The 17,728-nt window shown below is 47.2% G+C and overlaps 1 protein-coding gene across 1 annotated transcript in view; it reads right to left on the bottom strand.

Annotated features, from left to right (window-relative positions):
* Nucleotides 1-17,728, bottom strand: part of COMP (cartilage oligomeric matrix protein) — a 153,376-nt gene that overhangs the window by 62,901 nt on the left and 72,747 nt on the right. Inside the window, exons 11-12 of the mRNA XM_078671385.1 lie at nt 15,017-15,135; nt 2,773-2,825 (exon numbers count right to left, since the gene is read on the bottom strand). Coding sequence (XP_078527511.1) covers nt 2,773-2,825; nt 15,017-15,135 — 172 coding nt within the window. The remainder of the gene's footprint in view (nt 1-2,772; nt 2,826-15,016; nt 15,136-17,728) is intronic.

The following is a 17,728-nucleotide window of genomic DNA, read 5'->3' as shown; positions in this document are numbered from 1 at the left end:
AGCTTGACAGGGCATGACACATTGCCCCAAACTAGCCAAGCATAGACTCAATGATCAGCATAAGGTGAGACATCTATTGTATTTGTTTTATCCTTTCTATTACCTCACCCTTTTTAGGTGTCGCCTCGCCAGCTCGTGTGCCGCATGGACTCTCGCTTGCTAGAATTATTGGATGCAACAAGGGGCTTGTAGCCCACCCATTGCTTAACATTCGTTGGCTTCATTGTCACTCTCATCTGCTTCCTTCTAATTGGCCAGCATGTGCTGGCTACACATCCTCTTGTTTCGGCTGGAGCATGGACCAAGTACTGATTGCTTCAGCTTGATTGCCGTCCTTCCACTGATTGTGCTGTGGTTAAGGCACTACTTTTATTTTTTCTTCTTCCCTGCTGTCCTTGTTCAACCTCATGCCATGTGTTGCTATCTTTTAATATGCCACACACACTTCAAAGATGCCCTGTACTCCTTTGAAACAGATGTTTATTATGACAACGAAACAGGGATGTTATATGCTTCCTAGTGTATGTTTACTAAGACATGGGAATGGGTGCAATGCTTTCTCTTTGTGAAATACTTTTGAGTTGGGATTGAGTGACCTGTGGATTGAAACAGCAAATAACCCCTTTCCATCGAAAAAAGCCTTCAAAGATTTATATTGGCATTCAGTTCGACAGAAATATATTGCACAGATAAATACCTCATCCCTGTCAGGAATGTTCCTAGAACACAAACTTGATCCGTCCTTAGAAGACTACTGGGATACCATCACTAAGCCTAGTGATAGGAAGTTATATCATCAGTTTAGGATCGGTTCACTCCCAATAAGAACGTTCACAAAAAATTGGAAAGGTCAGGGGGACGATCTTTGCCCTTAGTGCACGGACCAAAGGGAGTCAATCGGCCATATATTTTTTGTATGTCCTGCCTATTCAGCCCCCCGAACAAAATGGCTTAAACCTATTTGTCGAAATATTGGTACACGGGTGGGGCTGGAGGCCTTAGGGATTCTTAGGACTGATACAAGGGAACCTTTGGTAATTGCGGTAGCAACATTTCTTGGTTGGATGTGGATCATCAGGGCTAACCATCAGTTAAGGGGTTGATCCAGTATAGGCCTGCTTTGTTTAAAGTTATTTTAGAGTATTATGTTTCTTTATCTTTTAGTTACCATTATATGATGTAATGTTTAGGTAGTAGTACCTTTTATTCTTGGTATAAAACCGTATTATGTGTATATACTGCACCATCTTAATGTTTTTTAATTATTCGATTTGTACTTTTGGACGGTACTATTTTTATGTCTGTGTCTTTTATGATGAAATACCCGAAATAAAGACGTATGAACTGAAATACTTTTGTGCCACATGTCATATTTGTTTTCTTTTTCACACGTGGGGAGATTAACTGATATGCTCAGAATCACAGGGGTGTCGTGCTGAGTCCTAACAAGCATTCACAAAGCCAAAAGGTTTCACCTTTGAGACTTTTGACTCTACCACTTGTTCATGTTGTACAGCATGGGCATTGCCAACTTTGGCAATAATTTGTAGCCACGCTGTTTAGCAGCATGGCTAAAAAATAATTTTTAAAAAGGACTATGATGCATCCAGCGCTGAAGCACTTTGAAAAACATCGTTTTAGCCCTGGCTGCATTACAGCACTTTTTAAAATTAGTTTTAGCCACACTGCAGAGCATCTGTCGTGCTGTACAGCATGGCTACAAAATGTTGCCAAAGCCAATAGCTCCCATAGGCAAGACCTACTGGTTTTGCCAATGCTTGTTTTCCCTTAGCAGTGAGAAAATCATAATTATACTCTGTGGTTTGAAAGGACAACTGGAGGCCTCCTCTCTGGCTCTGCCCTCAGTAATGCTCTTGCCACTTGGTAGTTCTACTAAACTACTGTTTCTACATGACTTCCCTGAATTCACATGCGCATGCTCCTGTATGACTCCGGGGGCACGATACCGCTCCTGGAGTGGGGGGCGGAGGCTGCTTAAGCGTCACTGGCTCTGCCTATTTTAGTATGCCACAGAGATGGTAAGTCAGCCTCCCACACCAAAAACCTCTCAGAAATAAACAATACAGGGTATGTGGATCTGCATGATACGTGCATCTACAGGATACATGCATCTTCATGATAAGTGTATCTACAGGATATGTGCATCTACCGGGTATGTGCATCCACAGGGTATGTGCATCTACAGGATAAGTGTATCTACAGGGTATGGGCAGCTACAGGATAAGTGCATCTACAGGGTATGTGCATCTACAGGATATATGTATCTACAGGGTGTGTGTATCTACATGGTATGGGCACCTACAGGATAAGTGCACCTGCAGGATATGTGCATCACCAGTATAAGTGCATGTACAGGATAAGTGCATCTGCAGGATATGTGCATCACCAGTATAAGTGCATGTACAGGATAAGTGCATCTGCAGGATATGTGCATCACCAGTATAAGTGCATGTACAAGATAAGTGCATCTGCAGGGTATGTGCATCACCAGTATAAGTGCATGTACAGGATAAGTGCATCTGCAGGATATGTGCATCACCAGTATAAGTGCATGTACAGGATAAGTGCATCTGCAGGATATGTGCATCACCAGTATAAGTGCATGTACAGGATAAGTGCATCTGCAGGATATGTGCATCACCAGTATAAGTGCATGTACAGGAAAAGTGCATCTGCAGGATATGTGCATCAACAATATAAGTGCATGTACAGGATAAGTGCATGTTCCAAAGAACCACTTGTGAGGCTTACCTGTCCTTATTTGTATCACAGGGGTCACCCACAAGATCATGATCCGCATCTGCCTAATAAAAGAGATATGAAAATAATTTAAGTTTAGAATATAAGATGGACTGACCCCGCCTGTAAAAGCGCAGCCAACAGTAAGCAGTAGTGTATTCTCGAGCAACCATAACTGCATCCAAACACAGTGCACTAGAACAACAGAAAAATACACATTCCATCCATTCCCTTTAACCAAAGAGACAGAATTAGAATGCACATGTATACATAACTTAACCATCTGTATCAATCACCACAATTAACAACCAGCTTTCCTCTGGATCACAAGTTGGACACAACTAATTGATATACCAGTACTAATTACTTTGGATGTTACATGCCTAACTGCAGCATTACAACTAAAGCTACAAAATAACCCTAGGATCCATGGAGTAGCGTACTACTCGTCCGCAAAGTGCCTCACAACTTGTCAGTATTCATAAGCGATATATAAATCTACAATACAATACAATTAAGATTTTAAAACCTAATTAAAAACAAGAAAATAACATTATTCAAAATCGTCGCGATTAGAAAAAGCACGTGCGAAATAAAAGACCCAATAAGTAAATTTACAACCTGCCAAGAAGTTAAATAAGGTATTACTTTGTGAGCATATGAACAAATATCGATTTTCAGAGAACGCGCTGACAGTCTGCGTATATAAATGGCAGGATGTAGGCAGATCACACATTTATTGAGCAGACAAGTAGGGACAGTTGTGTTTGCTTTGCAAGATTATGGCAGGGTCAAGAGATATGAAGAAGTGAACAGCTGCTGGGGCGCGTCAGCGGAAGCTCTGGTGAGTCAGACCGGGGTATGTACTGAGTGAGCCTTGCAAACCTAATTGAGGCTTGAAGTTTGAGTTGGAAGACCAATGAAAAGGTGTTTATCCTGGCCAATGTATTTATAAGACCCTTGGAAAACAATGGGAGTCTCACAATAGCATTAATGGGACATTTTGTCAATAATTAATAAAAAAGATGTAGGTATATGAAAGTGCTGGTGAAGATCACCTAAAGGCCTGCAACTTGGCGAATGTATCCGTCCACAGGGTCATTTTTGTGCTCCTCGTGTACCGTTGTCCCTCCGTTGTCTTGCAATCCGATAAACCTGAGAAGTCTCCATTAATGAAAACACACAGGCGCAATAAAAAGAGAAAAAATACTGAAATCTTCCTAGAAAAACTACATTTCCCATGAGCACATTGCGAAAAGCTACACAGTAGTTTTCACAATACCGTATATCTCTTAATTAGACTTCCAATAACATTTAAGAACGTATGATTCCCACTGTTCTCCATGGTGGTACAACTCTCCATCTGCCTAACATTTATGGCTTGATTTAGAATTTGGCGGACAGAGTACTCTGCCTCAAGGGCGCCGGAGTACCGTGCACGCCAAACCTTGGGTCCGCCTACCTCATTTAGAGACTGTCAGACCTGAAGAATTCTATCGATGAAGCCCTATTGGCTAATTTGATGGAACTCGTACCCTGACTGCCCAATAGAGTAGGGGCCGTCAGAGGAAGGACATTAGATTGTCCACCCTATGTTGTGGAAAGTGTAATGTTTGTTTTTCTTATCTGTCGGAAATATGTGGTGGTGAAGGACGGGAAACAAAAATATCATGATCCACACGCCCTGGGAGAGTTTTTGGGCACTTAAACAAATTCCAGCTTTGGAAGTTTGTCTTTGTAAAATATTTTAAAAAGTTAAAAGTTTGGTGGACGGTCGTCAAAACCAATGGTGGCCGTCCACTGAACGGCCATGACAGCACTTCCCTTCAATGTACAAAAATGACCACTGGGCTGAGGGTCATCTGTGAACAGGGCTTGAGTCGGGGTACCACGCGGGTGGACGGCGTCCTCCCACTTATTTTACCGGGAGCTCGATAACTATCAACTGCAACTGAGTGCAAGCCAGCTTCCGTGACGTCACTTCCTGTTGTGAAGTCAGCATCCCCCCACTTCTTTTTTTAGGACCTGTGCCCTATCTCTGACTATGGCAGACGGTAGTCCATCTGGGTGGCAGAGATAACGCCCTCCTCCCCCCTGGAGGACAGTACTCCACATGCGAAACTCGGAGTAAGACCTTGGTTTGAAAGGCTATCGTCAGAGGCAAACAGTGCCTCGACAAGGGCATCTTAACCCCTTGAATGCGCCGTGGCTCATGACGAGCTCAGCTCGTCATGAGCCACGGCGCTCCGGTGCTCATGACGAGCTCAGCCCGTCATGAGCCGTGGAACGCTCGCATGCGGGGATAATTCCCCTGCTGTGCTGAGCGTTCCACGGGAACGGGTGTGATCGTGACGAGCTGAGCTCGTCATGAGCACAGGAGCCTCATAACGAGCTCAGCTCGTCATGAGCATGTGAGCGCTGTGCCCGCCCCCCCAGCCTAGCGGGGGAATATCCCCCGCAGCGAAGGGGTTAATGTGCACAACAATGCATAACTTCCTGCAAGGAAATTGTCCTGGTGCCTCCTCATCCCAGGATTAAATGTCTTTGCTGCACATAAAGCCACAGATCTCTTGATTAGGGTAACCTCCTCAAGAAGGGATAATTGGATTGATCCTCACATTTAATCAGTGATGTTTCAAATTTATCTCAAACCACGTTTGAAATATACTCCAGTCCCTCAGTCGTAGGAGAACGCTGTCCTCCTCCACGGACTCTTGCATGTACCACACACCGCACCCTCACAGCTTGCCTTCTCTACACCTGTATCCCCAGACATACACCCTCCTTCTCACTATGGAACTGATTACTTTAAAGAAGCTCTTATCAAGAATGTTATCCTCTAAGTCAGGGGTGTCCATCGTAGGACCAAGAGGGCCAGATCCATGCCAGGTTTTCAGGATATATACATTAGAAAAAATATATACACTGTCTCTAGATGGGTGTCGTTGACATTGGCTGTGGTTATTGGAAAATGTGGATTAAATCCAACTCTCCTGGACTTATTTTGGACACCCCTTTTCTAGGTACAACTTTACTCATTGCTTGAGGGGTGTTACTTGCAGAATATTTTTACTTCTAGGCATTTTGCTATTTTATCAGCCTCTATCTGGTATATGTTTAATATATTATCGTCTGAATCTGAATATTTGGTTTACTTTTTTTCAGTTTTCTGTATTATACAAAATTCAACAGAAGCTTTTAATTATTTATTTATTTTTAAACATAAGATGCGAGACTCTCAGTGAGTTAAAAAAAGTGAGTTTCTTCTATGGGTGCGGCTGGGCGGTCACAAGGTGGGGGGGAGTGGTGAAAAAGGGTGGAGATTTAAAGTGACAGAACAGAGCAGCTCAAATCTCTCCCGGGCAGGGTAATGTGTTACAGGGCCGGCCCTAGGCATGTGCAAACTGTGCACCTGCACAGGGCCGCCAAACCCCAGGGGCCGCCACGACGAGGATCCGTTCGTGGCACTGGCGGCCCCCTGGCAGGATTTGGCGGCCTCCCCTCCGGCTCCGGCGGCTAGCAATGGCAGCGGCCGGCCAGCGCCGTTGTTTTGTTGTTTTACCTGCTACTATAGTAGTTTCACTTTCCCAATCCCAGAGTCAGGCAGCCAGCAGTTTGGGTCCCAGGGCCGTCAATCTTAGCACCAATGCTGACGTGACGGCCCTGGGACAGCCCCCGCGGCGCGCTCTGCCTGTGCGCAGTGCGCAACTCACTGCACCTGCTGCGCAGCTAACGCGGCGTCACGCCCGGTCACGAGTGGTGGTCTGGTCACGAGACGAGAGAGTGCGTGCGTGCGTCGTCACTCGTCATCGAGAAAGAACACCTCTGTCCGACTCCAGTTCGTCCGTCGGTTCCCCGGGCCCGACCCTATTTGGAAGTGAACGGTGAGAGACTGAGCAGGTCTCAGCGGACGACAGCGGACTTGCACTGCAGGTATATAGACTGACACAATTAATTTCAAATTGGAATCGATCTGTGAATATTACAGGCAGCCACTGTTGTGCAATGTGGGACGGTGCAGGCCTCGAGTCGAACAGACAATGAAACTTGAAGCCTGCCCAGTAATGGCTGAAATGGGGCTGAGGGACCTGCGAGCAGCCAGGGCCAAATAAGAAACGTCTTGATTCTGCTCAATGTGGGAAAACAAACACACACAATGCAACAGTTACCTGCAGTCACACAAAAACGGCTCAAAATAGGCCTTTCTAATGACCACTGGGCAAGCATGCCGTCACACTCCCAGTCCCAGAAGCAGATAAAAGCACCCAAATGTATTTTGATATGTGGGTCAGCACTGTGCAACCATCAAATAAAAACAAAATTTCATTTAGGTTTTACCATTACCGAACTCAATGATACTGATTACCGAACTCAATTATACTGATTTAATCGACCTTGAGGCAACCTTACTAAGAACCTGTGGCCTACAGAATGTAGTCATTTTATTTACTACCTGCTGCAATTGAATGATTGAATGTCAAAGTCTAGAACGCATAATAATTTAGTGACATAAAAAAAACAGTTCACAGCGGCCAGCTTGATGCTTTCAAAACCACAATGGGGAGTTTAAAAAAACCCAAATGCAAAGGCAAGTGGACAATAATGTTGGTATTGTGCATTTCTTTGTATCTTTCTGCAAAACATAAGGTATGGACGCCATCTAGTCACACGGCTGCGGGTGCCAAAGCCAATGTGGATACCAAGTATTTGAAAGAAATTCTGGGGCACAAGAAGGCATGACTATAGTCACCAGCTTTTGAAGTTCGCACCATTTTCATTTATACTCGAATTTTTATAATCTTCACCTCAATAATACAGGAAAATAAGGACATAAAAAAACAGCACACAATTTGTAGCTAAACCACGTTTTTCACTCATACTATGTTTAATGTCATAAAGTAAACATGTTCAAAACCAGCCATTATAGGCAGGCATCGGCATAGCCAATAGGTCTCGCTTTGGGGCCTTATAAGTTTTTAGCCATCCAGCACAATATTCTTTGTGCAACAACATTAACTGTTGCATGGCTAAACACTTATAAGGTTCCAAAGGTGAGACCTATTGGCTATGCCAATGCTTGTTTTAACACTATCCAGATACGAGAAAAACTAAGTAATACTTCGCCTCTGCACTTTCAAGATGTATGACGATGCGTCAGCTAAGCAGTTCAAACTGTTACAAATAGCTGAGTTTTTGTAATCTCAGGCAAGTCCAACAGAATAGTCCATGTGCCCATCAAAGCAGCCTGCCATGCTTGGTTTTGCTCACATGACTTCAATTTGTATAATCCATGGGCGGCTGTTTGTTCACTTACAGTTCTCATAATGGGTTTTGGATCAGCCCATATTCGTCAGTGGATGACTTTCTTGTGTGCCTAGCTTCCCTGATCCTGAATCAATGGCTTTCCTCACAATTCTTGAGATTGTCCTTCCTAAACGCATTTTGGTCTTTCAATGAGGTAACTGGCTGGCTTGCATCCTTCCGCTTCTGACTCAAGACTTTGAATTGCAGCGAATATTAGGGATTATTTTTTCTCCCTGCTCTCTCCACCTTCTCTTACCCATCTGCTTATTAAAAAGTACCCGGACGACAGCGGACTTGCACTGCAGGTATATAGACTGACACAATTAATTTCAATGAATCGATCTGTGAATATTACAGTCCCTCATGTCGTGTGTCACAATGCCCTCCTCTTCCTAAATTGTATCGTTCTGAGACGAATTCGGAAAGGTAGGAGCAGCCGCAGGTACTGGTCAATCATCTAACCACTTTTCTGGACGTATTATTAAAACACCTTCCTGAGCTCCGCCCCGTCCGGACCCCCTCTTCCGGGGCCCCCACCTACGCTCCCTGCACAGGGCCACCATGAGCCTAGAGCCGGCCCTGTGTGTTACCTGCTGTACCAAAACTAAGTGGAAGTGTGCAAAGGTATTTTCGGTCAAGTGAGGCAATCTCGGTCTTTACAGAACGTTTTCAAAATCCTGGCCTCTAAATCGTACATTTAAAAACATATTTTTCTTCATGAACTATTGTCAGTGGGTGCCATGGACATCATACAGGCAAATAGTGCATTCTTTAAAACCATTCCCTATAAACCTATAGCCTGTTCTAAGAGATGCAATCTCATCTCCGCTTGGAAATCATGTCCTGGCCTTGCTACCAACAAAAAACAGGAGACGGAAAAAAAATCGTCTATAAATGCAAAAACCACTTCTCCATGGAAACATCGGCAGCGTTGCTGAATGCTTAAAAAATGCAAGCACAATGTCCCCCGCGACCAGAGCGCTTCCAGCAATAAGCTTTGAGGGCACAATGTTTGCAGCCGCCCCCAGCTCTCTGCTGTAAAATGCGGGCAATAAAAAGGAATAAACGAGGCCGCGCGGACCGCAGCGCCCAGACAAGGTCGGAGCGGGCAGTTAGGCGCACAGGGACGTGCACGTGCGCCCGAAGGCCCTCCCCTGCCCTGTGGAAAAAGCACCAAGGATTGGGGGTAAAACATGCCCTGGGAATCAAGGCTGTGAGCAGAGGTCACAAGATGGCGTCCAAAGAGGTGCGGCGTGGAGTACGTCGACGAACAGGCCGCCAATAAAAACAGCACAAAACATCTTTATTGTGCAATAAAGGAGAGACACAATGTTCAGATGCAGAGCAAGGACAGCGTGCAGCTTTCAGCAGGCTTCATCGACTACAAGGATAGAGAGAACTTGGTGGTGGAAAGTGGGGAGCAAACAAGTCTGGGTTTGTGTAAAATAAAATCCCTCCCAGATGTGTGAGAGACCACCCTTCCCCCTGCAGGGACCCCATGCACCCTCCTTCCTTGTTTTAGTAACCACAACAGGAGCCACAGTTGGTGAACATCACAATTTAATGGCCATATGCACTCTCCATGGGTTATTCAAAATGTTATTATAATTTTTTTTATTTTTTATTTAAAGCTATTTTATATAGCGCGCACATTACCCGAAGGTGTCAGGGCGCTTTACAAAAGAACCATTTGCGTTACATAAGGACTTTGAATTACATGAGTTACTTAGGGATACAAACAGGAAAGAAAAGTTGCAAATGTACAAGTGGAGTGAAAGGAGGGAAAAATTGCAAATGTACAAGTTGTAAAGTCACTCAAGGAACAGCTACAAACAGATAAACTCTAAAATCACATAGGAATGGTAGTAATACCTTCTACACAACTGTTATTGCTAATGGATCAGTTCATGTTTGTGGGTTCATATTAGTTATGGATAGCACTCCCGGCACAGCCCTTTTCGCGACGGCCTCCTTCTGCAGGTGTGTAGCGTTTGCGGCCTCTGGACTTCCTTTGCTACTGATATCTGTGAGGGTGGACGTTAAGCCCGATCCGGGCTGCAAGTGCCGTGTCCGTCTGCAGCTGACCCCTGCTGGCCAATAGCCTGCTCCCTGTGCCCCTGCCATGAGGCATCCCAACGACATAGTTTGGGCAGCTCTTTTCCTCGGCTATTGTGCGGCTATTGTGCTTTCAAGGGGTCTCTTATGTGATGTGTCCGCCATTTCAGCCCCTGTGCTCCTGCCGTGAGGCATCTCAAGGACCAAGTGTGACCTTCCCTGCCTGACCCACTCTGCAGCTGCGACGCCTGCCTTTTTTGGCGTGGTTGGGTGGGCAAAATTGTCAAGGTCAGTCAGTGGTGAAGGTCCAGCACCCTGGCTTTTGGCCTCCTGACCGCCACGCCCCACCCTACCATACTGGTCGCTTCAAATCACGCGGCCAATTGCCTGCGTGCATTTTTGCGGGCTTCCTGGCCTCACACTCCCGGGTGGTCCCGCCCTCGGTAGGAGTTATTTTGCGGGACCCTAATTGCTCCAGCGATGTCTCCTCGTCCCGCGACCAAAAGCAAGGCAACTGGCCTTCTCCGTCTACGCGCTGAGGATGTGGAACGACATCCCGTATCCATCGGGACAGCCCCAACCCTGCTCCAATTTAGGAAAGAGTTGAACATGCACCTCTTTAACCCCTCCCACGCAGCTCGTCATGAGCCACGGTTCTCGTGTGCTCATGACGAGGTGAGCTCGTCATGACCGTTAGAACACTCAGACGCGGGGCTAATTCCCCTGCTGTACTGGGCGTTCTAAGGAACGGCCGTGGTCATGACGAGCTGAGCTCGTCATGAGCACACGAGAATCATGAGCACCGGGGCGCTGTGCGCGCCCCCTCCCCCAGCACAGCGGGGGAATCGGCCCCGCAGCCAAGGGGTTAATGAACCCTACTTTGTCATGACACACATTACCACCTGCAAACAAACCATTTCCCTCCTAAGGCGGAAAGCCGGGAGGCCTCTCTTCTTTTCTTTTGCCACCTGCTTTTAACTCTGTGTTTGTGACTTTGTATTTTTAAACATTGTGTGCAATTACGTGAGCGCGCCTGATTCACGAGCGTGCTGCTCAGACTGAGACTTCCTAGCGCTGCTAAGCGCTTCGCCTGCTCCCTTCTCCTTACCAGGGATTTCAGACCGCCCTCGGCCGAGTATTGACGCCGAGGGCTGGGATCTGTTTGGGGCCGCCATCTTGGGGGTAGGACTCTCCGCCCTCGCGCTCTAGTAGCGCTACATAAAGCTCCTCTTTCCCTCCGCGCAGCGGCCGCGTACTGCGGACGCGCCTGATCTGCGCCTGAGTCGCGCCAGAGTCCTGCCCGTCTGCGCCCGTCAGCGTCCCGGAGGCGTGAGGCGTGGCGGGACCCCTTGGCTGTCTCCTTTCCTCTCTCAGCATTAATATGTTGTCGTATACATCCAAGGAGCTCCACTCTTTGCGCTCTGTGGAAGCCTCCTGCCTCTCAGTCTTCCCGGGGCGCTACAGGGGTAAATATAAATGTCCAGGCTGTAAGTGGCACCCTACTAGGGTCCTCCCTACTACCCCCCTCGCGAAGAATTGTAGCATTATTCACCCTTGCTTACTCCTTAATACCAGGTCGCTGCCCAGACATACTCAGGAGATTTATGATGTCCTCTCTACAAACAACCCTACCTGCCTTATGCTCACTGAGACTTGGCTATATGAATCATCGCAACCGGATATTGCGGCTGCTATTCCACCTGAATACATCATATATAGACAAGACAGAGCTAAGGGAAGAGGGGGAGGTGTTGCCCTTGTTGTAAAGAAATCCTCTTCGTGTGCTGTTGTGCCCACGCAGAATATCATGGGTGCCGAATCTCTTGCTTTTACCCTCTCCCTATCACCTCAGCAAGCTGTGAAGGGCCTTATAGTATATCGGCCTCCGGGCCCTGTGGGGTCCTTTTTTGAGGACCTCCAGCAGGTCCTAGCTACACTAGTTCTTAGATCAGAACATTGTCTATTGGCGGGAGATTTTAACCTTCATATGGAAGATCGGCAGGCTAAGGACGTTGTGAAGCTATTAGATATCACATCTGCCCTGGGCCTGCTCCCCTATCTTTCCGGCCCGACCCATGACAAAGGCCACACATTAGACCAGGTCTTTTCCACCTCACCAATTACGGTCACTGCACTCGTGCCTGTATTGTGGTCTGATCATCATCTCGTTCATTTCCAAATATCTGGCACTGAGAAACCATCTATCAGAGCCCCCAGGCAACTGGGAAGGAACTACAGGGCGTATCATCAGGTCTCCCCTGACATGTTATCTCAGGCCCTGGTGAATCATCCTCTCTCCGTCACAGGGGATCTGGAGCTCGATCTAGAGACCCTGCAGTCCTGGCTCTTAGCTAGAGTGAATGAACTAGCGCCTGCACAGCCCCCTAGATCAGACACCAAACGATCTTCGGCCCCCTGGTTCACGGCAGAGGTCGCCCAATCCCGCAGACAGTGTAAAGCCGCTGAACGTGCATGGGAGGGCCTTATATGACGGGGAGGCAAAAGAGACCTATAAGGCCATGATGAAATCATATCATGCTTTAATCTTACAGGCTAAGAAGTGTTACTTTGCTAGGAAAATTGAGGAAGCAGCCAACTCCTGCAAGGAAATCTTTCAGATCGTACGCGAATTCACTACCTCCCGCTCGATCTCGGACCAGGAGGCTCCAGATGAGAGCTGGGCGAATACCATTGCTAATTTTTTTACGCCTAAAATCAGACAGATTCAGGAGTCCTTCTCTCCGAGATTGGCAGGGGACCATTTGACTCTGTCTAATGAGATAGCACACCAGCCTATCTCTGGCCCGGCCCTTCTGGACTTTCCGCCCCTCACAATTGCTTCATCTTTAGCTCTGATGAGGAACCTGAAATCTGGTTCACCTTGTGATCCTTGCCCGGCAAAATTTTTAGCCAGAATGGCTGATGTTGTCAACCCATTAGCTTATCCTATTCTGAATCTTTCTTTGAGTCAGGGATTTCTGCCACCTTCCTGGAAACAGGCTATGGTGATTCCCCTTCTTAAAAAGCCCAATCTTGCCCCAGAGGTTCCATCCAACTATCGGCCTATTTCACTCCTTCCAGCACTGACTAAAATCCTGGAGAAGCACGTTCATAGCGTGCTTTCCAACTTCCTGGAATCTAATGAGCTTCTTCATGCGTCTCAATCGGGCTTTCGATCCAACCTAAGCACTGAGACGGCGCTTCTGGAAGTATCAGAGATTATAAAGGAGGTGCTGGATGACGAAGGCAGGGTGATGTTAGTCATGTTAGACTTGTCGGCGGCTTTCGACACCGTCCCCCATGAGGATCTCCTCATAAGACTTCATGACATCGGTCTTGGGGGGACGGTGCTGAACTGGTTTTGTTCCTTCTTAGCCAACCGCCGGCAAACGGTCTGGGTTCCTCCTGGATCTGCCGAAATGCCGCCATTGGGAGTCGGAGTTCCTCAGGGCTCAGTGCTGAGCCCAACTCTATTTAACATCCTCATGACCCCTCTGGCGACTTTGGTGGAGTCCTTCGGGGCCCAGATCGTCTCATATGCTGACGACACCCAGCTTCTTTTCACCTGCCGTAAGAGCGAAGAATTCGATGGGGAAAGTATCCGTGAGTGCCTTGGGGCTGTTTTTAACTGGTTCCATCTGAACAGCCTCAAGTGTAACTCGGATAAATCTGAGATACTTTTCTTTGGATGTCCTCTGGAACCAAACTGGCATGATTGGTGGCCTGTTGACATGTTCCCTCCGGCTCAGGCGTCCATTTGGGCTAAGAATCTGGGAAATAAAATTGACAATGGGCTAACGCTTAATTCCCAGGTGGCTACCCTTACTGGAACCTGTTTCGGCATCCTCCGGATGCTTCGAAAGTTTTTTCCTCTTTTGTCCCAGGAACACCGGAGAATAATTGTACAGGCCCTCATCGGATCCAGATTGGATTACGCCAACATTCTGTACTTGGGCCTCCCAGAATACCTTCTACAGCGCCTACAGGTGACCCAGAACGCGGCAGCACGAGCAATTTTTGGATTGCATCGTCGAGCTAGTGCCTCAAACCTGCTGCAATCCCTCCATTGGCTTCCCATACGGAAGAGGATAAAGTTCAAGGCTCTGACATTAGCTCACAAGGCACTGCATGCCACGGGTGCTAAATACCTACAGAAAAGGTTGGCTTTTTACCGGCCGACGCGATCTTTAAGATCGGAGTCTTTGGCCCTGGCCGCGATCCCGCGTATAAAGAGGGCACGCCTGGGAGGGCGATCTTTTAGATACTTGGCCCCTCAGTTGTGGAACTCCCTTCCCTTGTCGTTGCGGTCCGCGTCCAATCTGTTGGCCTTTAGGAAGGATCTTAAGACTTGGTTATTCTCGAACTAGATTTCTTCTGTCTCCTTCCTCTGTGCTTCCTGTCTGTTGTTATGTTTTTTAGCCTCTTTTTCTGGGTCTGGAGCATAAAAGCGCCGGGACACTCCTTTGGAGTAGCCGTTGCGCTATACAAGACCCATATATAACATAACATAACATAACATAACATAACATAACAGTCACTTCTGCTCTTGAAACCACGTTCTTCCTCGAAACAATCCCAGGTCTCAGAACCCACTTATCCTTATAATGAGAGGCAGCAACGTCAAGTGAAGAAAGGAAGCATAACTCGCCTTCTAGGGAGGGTGCTAACCTTCTTGGAACACACTTCACCCTCAAAGCAAGCAAACACCTCCAGTGGGATCACCGACTGTGAAAACCTTCCCCACCATCCTACAGTTTATCTTCATTAATTTTTACAGGTTCACCCCTAAAACCACTCAATCTCACCCTCCTTGGCAACTGAAAGTTGAGAGATAGGCTTAAATCCCTCCTATCAATCTCTCATTTAACTCATTTAACAGACTGGGCTTTATTTTTACCTGGTCTGGGTTGCTGATGTCGGGACAGCTGTCGCACACGTCCCCTACACCATCACCGTCGCTGTCTTTTTGGTCGCGGTTTGAGATTCGTCTGCAGTTGTCCAGTATGTTCTTGATCCCTGTAACAAGATGGCGCCTGTAAGGTTACTTGTATGTCATGGTTCGGATGGTACAAGTGCCTTAAATGTACAATTTAGCAATAAAAAGATTTCATTAAATCATAATCAGAAGTGGCATAACTTTTGTGTCTCAATATCTTTCTGTTAATAGAGACAACGCAGTCTTAATGTCGAGTTTGCTTGGGCCTACTCACACTTTTAGTTCTTGAATTTGTCAAAAAATGTTTCAGCAAATTTCCTTAGGGTGAGGACTGAAACAAATTAAGTAAACAATTACTTAGGAAGCGTGTCATTCAACTAGCCAGACCAGCCATTGGGTTAGTTCAAACCTACCTGCCCCTAACTATTTTTAAAGATGTCTATCACCTGTAGTCAGCACCGGCGTTTGGTTTTACAGCGCCCAAGGAGATTGCTTTGCACGAAAGCGCAAACGTTTTTTAAAAAAGGACTGCGGAGTGAGCGGGTAAAGGAGGAGTGGGTGGAGGGGAGAAGGGTGGCAAAACAGTGCACAAGGCAGACAGCAACAAATGGGGTGGGTGAAATAGCAATGCAGGGGAGAAGCGTACAATGATTGGACCTGATGAGAAGAACATGGAGTGCGGAAGGTGGAGAGAAGCACTCGAGGGAGCAAGCAACACTCATTGGTAACAGCAACATGGAGCAAGGGACAAGCACACAAGGGAGAGTACATCTCAGAGGGAGTAGAAGCACACTGAGCACAGGGGCATTTGGGGGATCACACAAGGTAGCAAGAGAGAGCTGGCTAACAGATACCCTCTCCTGGAGTGCTTAATCTAAAAGAAAAGGTAGTTTCCTAAACGTGAGAAGTGGAAGGGCACAAGTCAGCCAGACCAAGAAGATGGTAAAGAGGCTGTGCTCCAGGGGAGGGACAAACACATGATGGACAAGGCAAGCTATCAAATAAGAAGGAAGGAAATGAGTGACAATAAAGGCCTTTAAGACCCCTGTAAGTTCTTGGTAAGCCCACAATAGGTCTTTTTCAACCTAACTACCTGGACCTAACAAGCACTTGCAAATCCAATACGTTTGGCCTTGGAAAGCCTGCAGTATTTTTTATTTAATTCAGTTTTGTAAATACATGAATAATACACAAAAATGTGTAAATGCATAAAACATATAACAAGTATTGAAAATGCAATAGGTCTCGCAATAGAAGAGTTTGACATTTTTCGTTTTGCAAATGGATGAGTGGCGTTGCGTGGATGAGTGGCGTTGCGTGGATTAGTGGCGTTGCGTGGATGAGTGGCGTTGCGTGGATGAGTGGCGTTGCGTGGATGAGTGGCGTTGCGTGGATGAGTGGCGTGTGTGAGTGGCGTTGCGTGTGTGAGTGGTGTTGCGTGTGTGAGTGGCGTTGCGTGTGTGAGTGGCGTTGCGTGTGTGAGTGGCGTTGCGTGTGTGAGTGGCGTTGCGTGTGTGAGTGGCGTTGCGTGGATGAGTGGGGTTGGAATGCAATAGGTCTCGCATTAGAAAAGTTGTAGTTATTGGTCTTGTAAATGACATAATTTATTTATTTTTTCGTTGTTAAAATTGCTAAATTGATGGCTTTGTCATTTACAATGCCAATAGTTATAACTTTCGCGAATGTGACACCTATAGCATTTGGAATGCAACATGTTTTGTATTTAAGTGACTTATATGGCAGCTCTGGTCGTTATGCTACATCTCTAGAGAGCAGGAGAGTGCAGCAGGGGAGAGAAGCACATCAATGCAATATGTCTCGCATTAGGAAAGTTTGAGCTATTGGTATTGTAAAGGACACATTTTTTATGTATGTGCTTGTTTTTAAAATAGCGAATTAATAGCTTTGTTATTTACAATGCCAATAGTTTTATCTATCACAAATGTGACACCTATTGTAACACAATATGTGTTGTGAGGGTGAGTGAGGGGTTGAGGGTGAGGGGTTGAGGGTGAGTGAGGGTGAGGGTGAGTGAGGGTGAGGGGTTGAGGGTGGGTGAGGGTGAGGGGTTGAGGGTGAGTGAGGGTGAGGGGTTGAGGGTGAGTGAGGGTGAGGGGTTGAGGGTGAGTGAGGGTGAGTGAGGGTGAGGGTGAGGGTGGGTGAGGGTGAGGGGTTGAGGGTGAGTGAGGGTGAGGGGTTGAGGGTGAGGGGTTGAGGGTGAGTGAGGGTGAGGGGTTGAGGGTGAGTGAGGGTGAGTGAGGGTGAGGGGTTGAGGGTGAGTGAGGGTGAGTGAGGGTGAGGGTGAGTGAGGGGTTGAGGGTGAGGGGTTGAGGGTTGGTGAGGGTGAGGGTGAGGGGTTGAGTGAGGGTGAGGGGTTGAGGGTGAGTGAGGGGTTGAGGGTGAGTGAGGGTGAGGGTGAGTGAGGGTGAGGGTGAGTGAGGGTGAGGGTGAGTGAGGGTGAGGGTGAGTGAGGGTGAGTGAGGGTGATGAGTGAGGGTGAGCGAGGGTGAGGGGTTGAGGGTGAGTGAGGGTGAGGGGTTGAGGGTGAGTGAGGGTGAGGGTGAGTGAGGGTGAGGGGGTGAGGGTGAGTGAGGGTGAGGGGGTGAGGGTGAGGGTGAGTGAGGGGTTGAGGGTGAGGGGTTGAGGGTTGGTGAGGGTGAGGGGTTGAGTGAG

The sequence above is a fragment of the Lissotriton helveticus genome, chromosome 12 (genome assembly GCF_964261635.1).
Source record: "Lissotriton helveticus chromosome 12, aLisHel1.1, whole genome shotgun sequence".
Lineage (NCBI taxonomy): Eukaryota > Metazoa > Chordata > Amphibia > Caudata > Salamandridae > Lissotriton > Lissotriton helveticus.
Note: the sequence above shows the minus strand (reverse complement) of the source record. Positions and strands in the feature narration are given on the sequence as shown.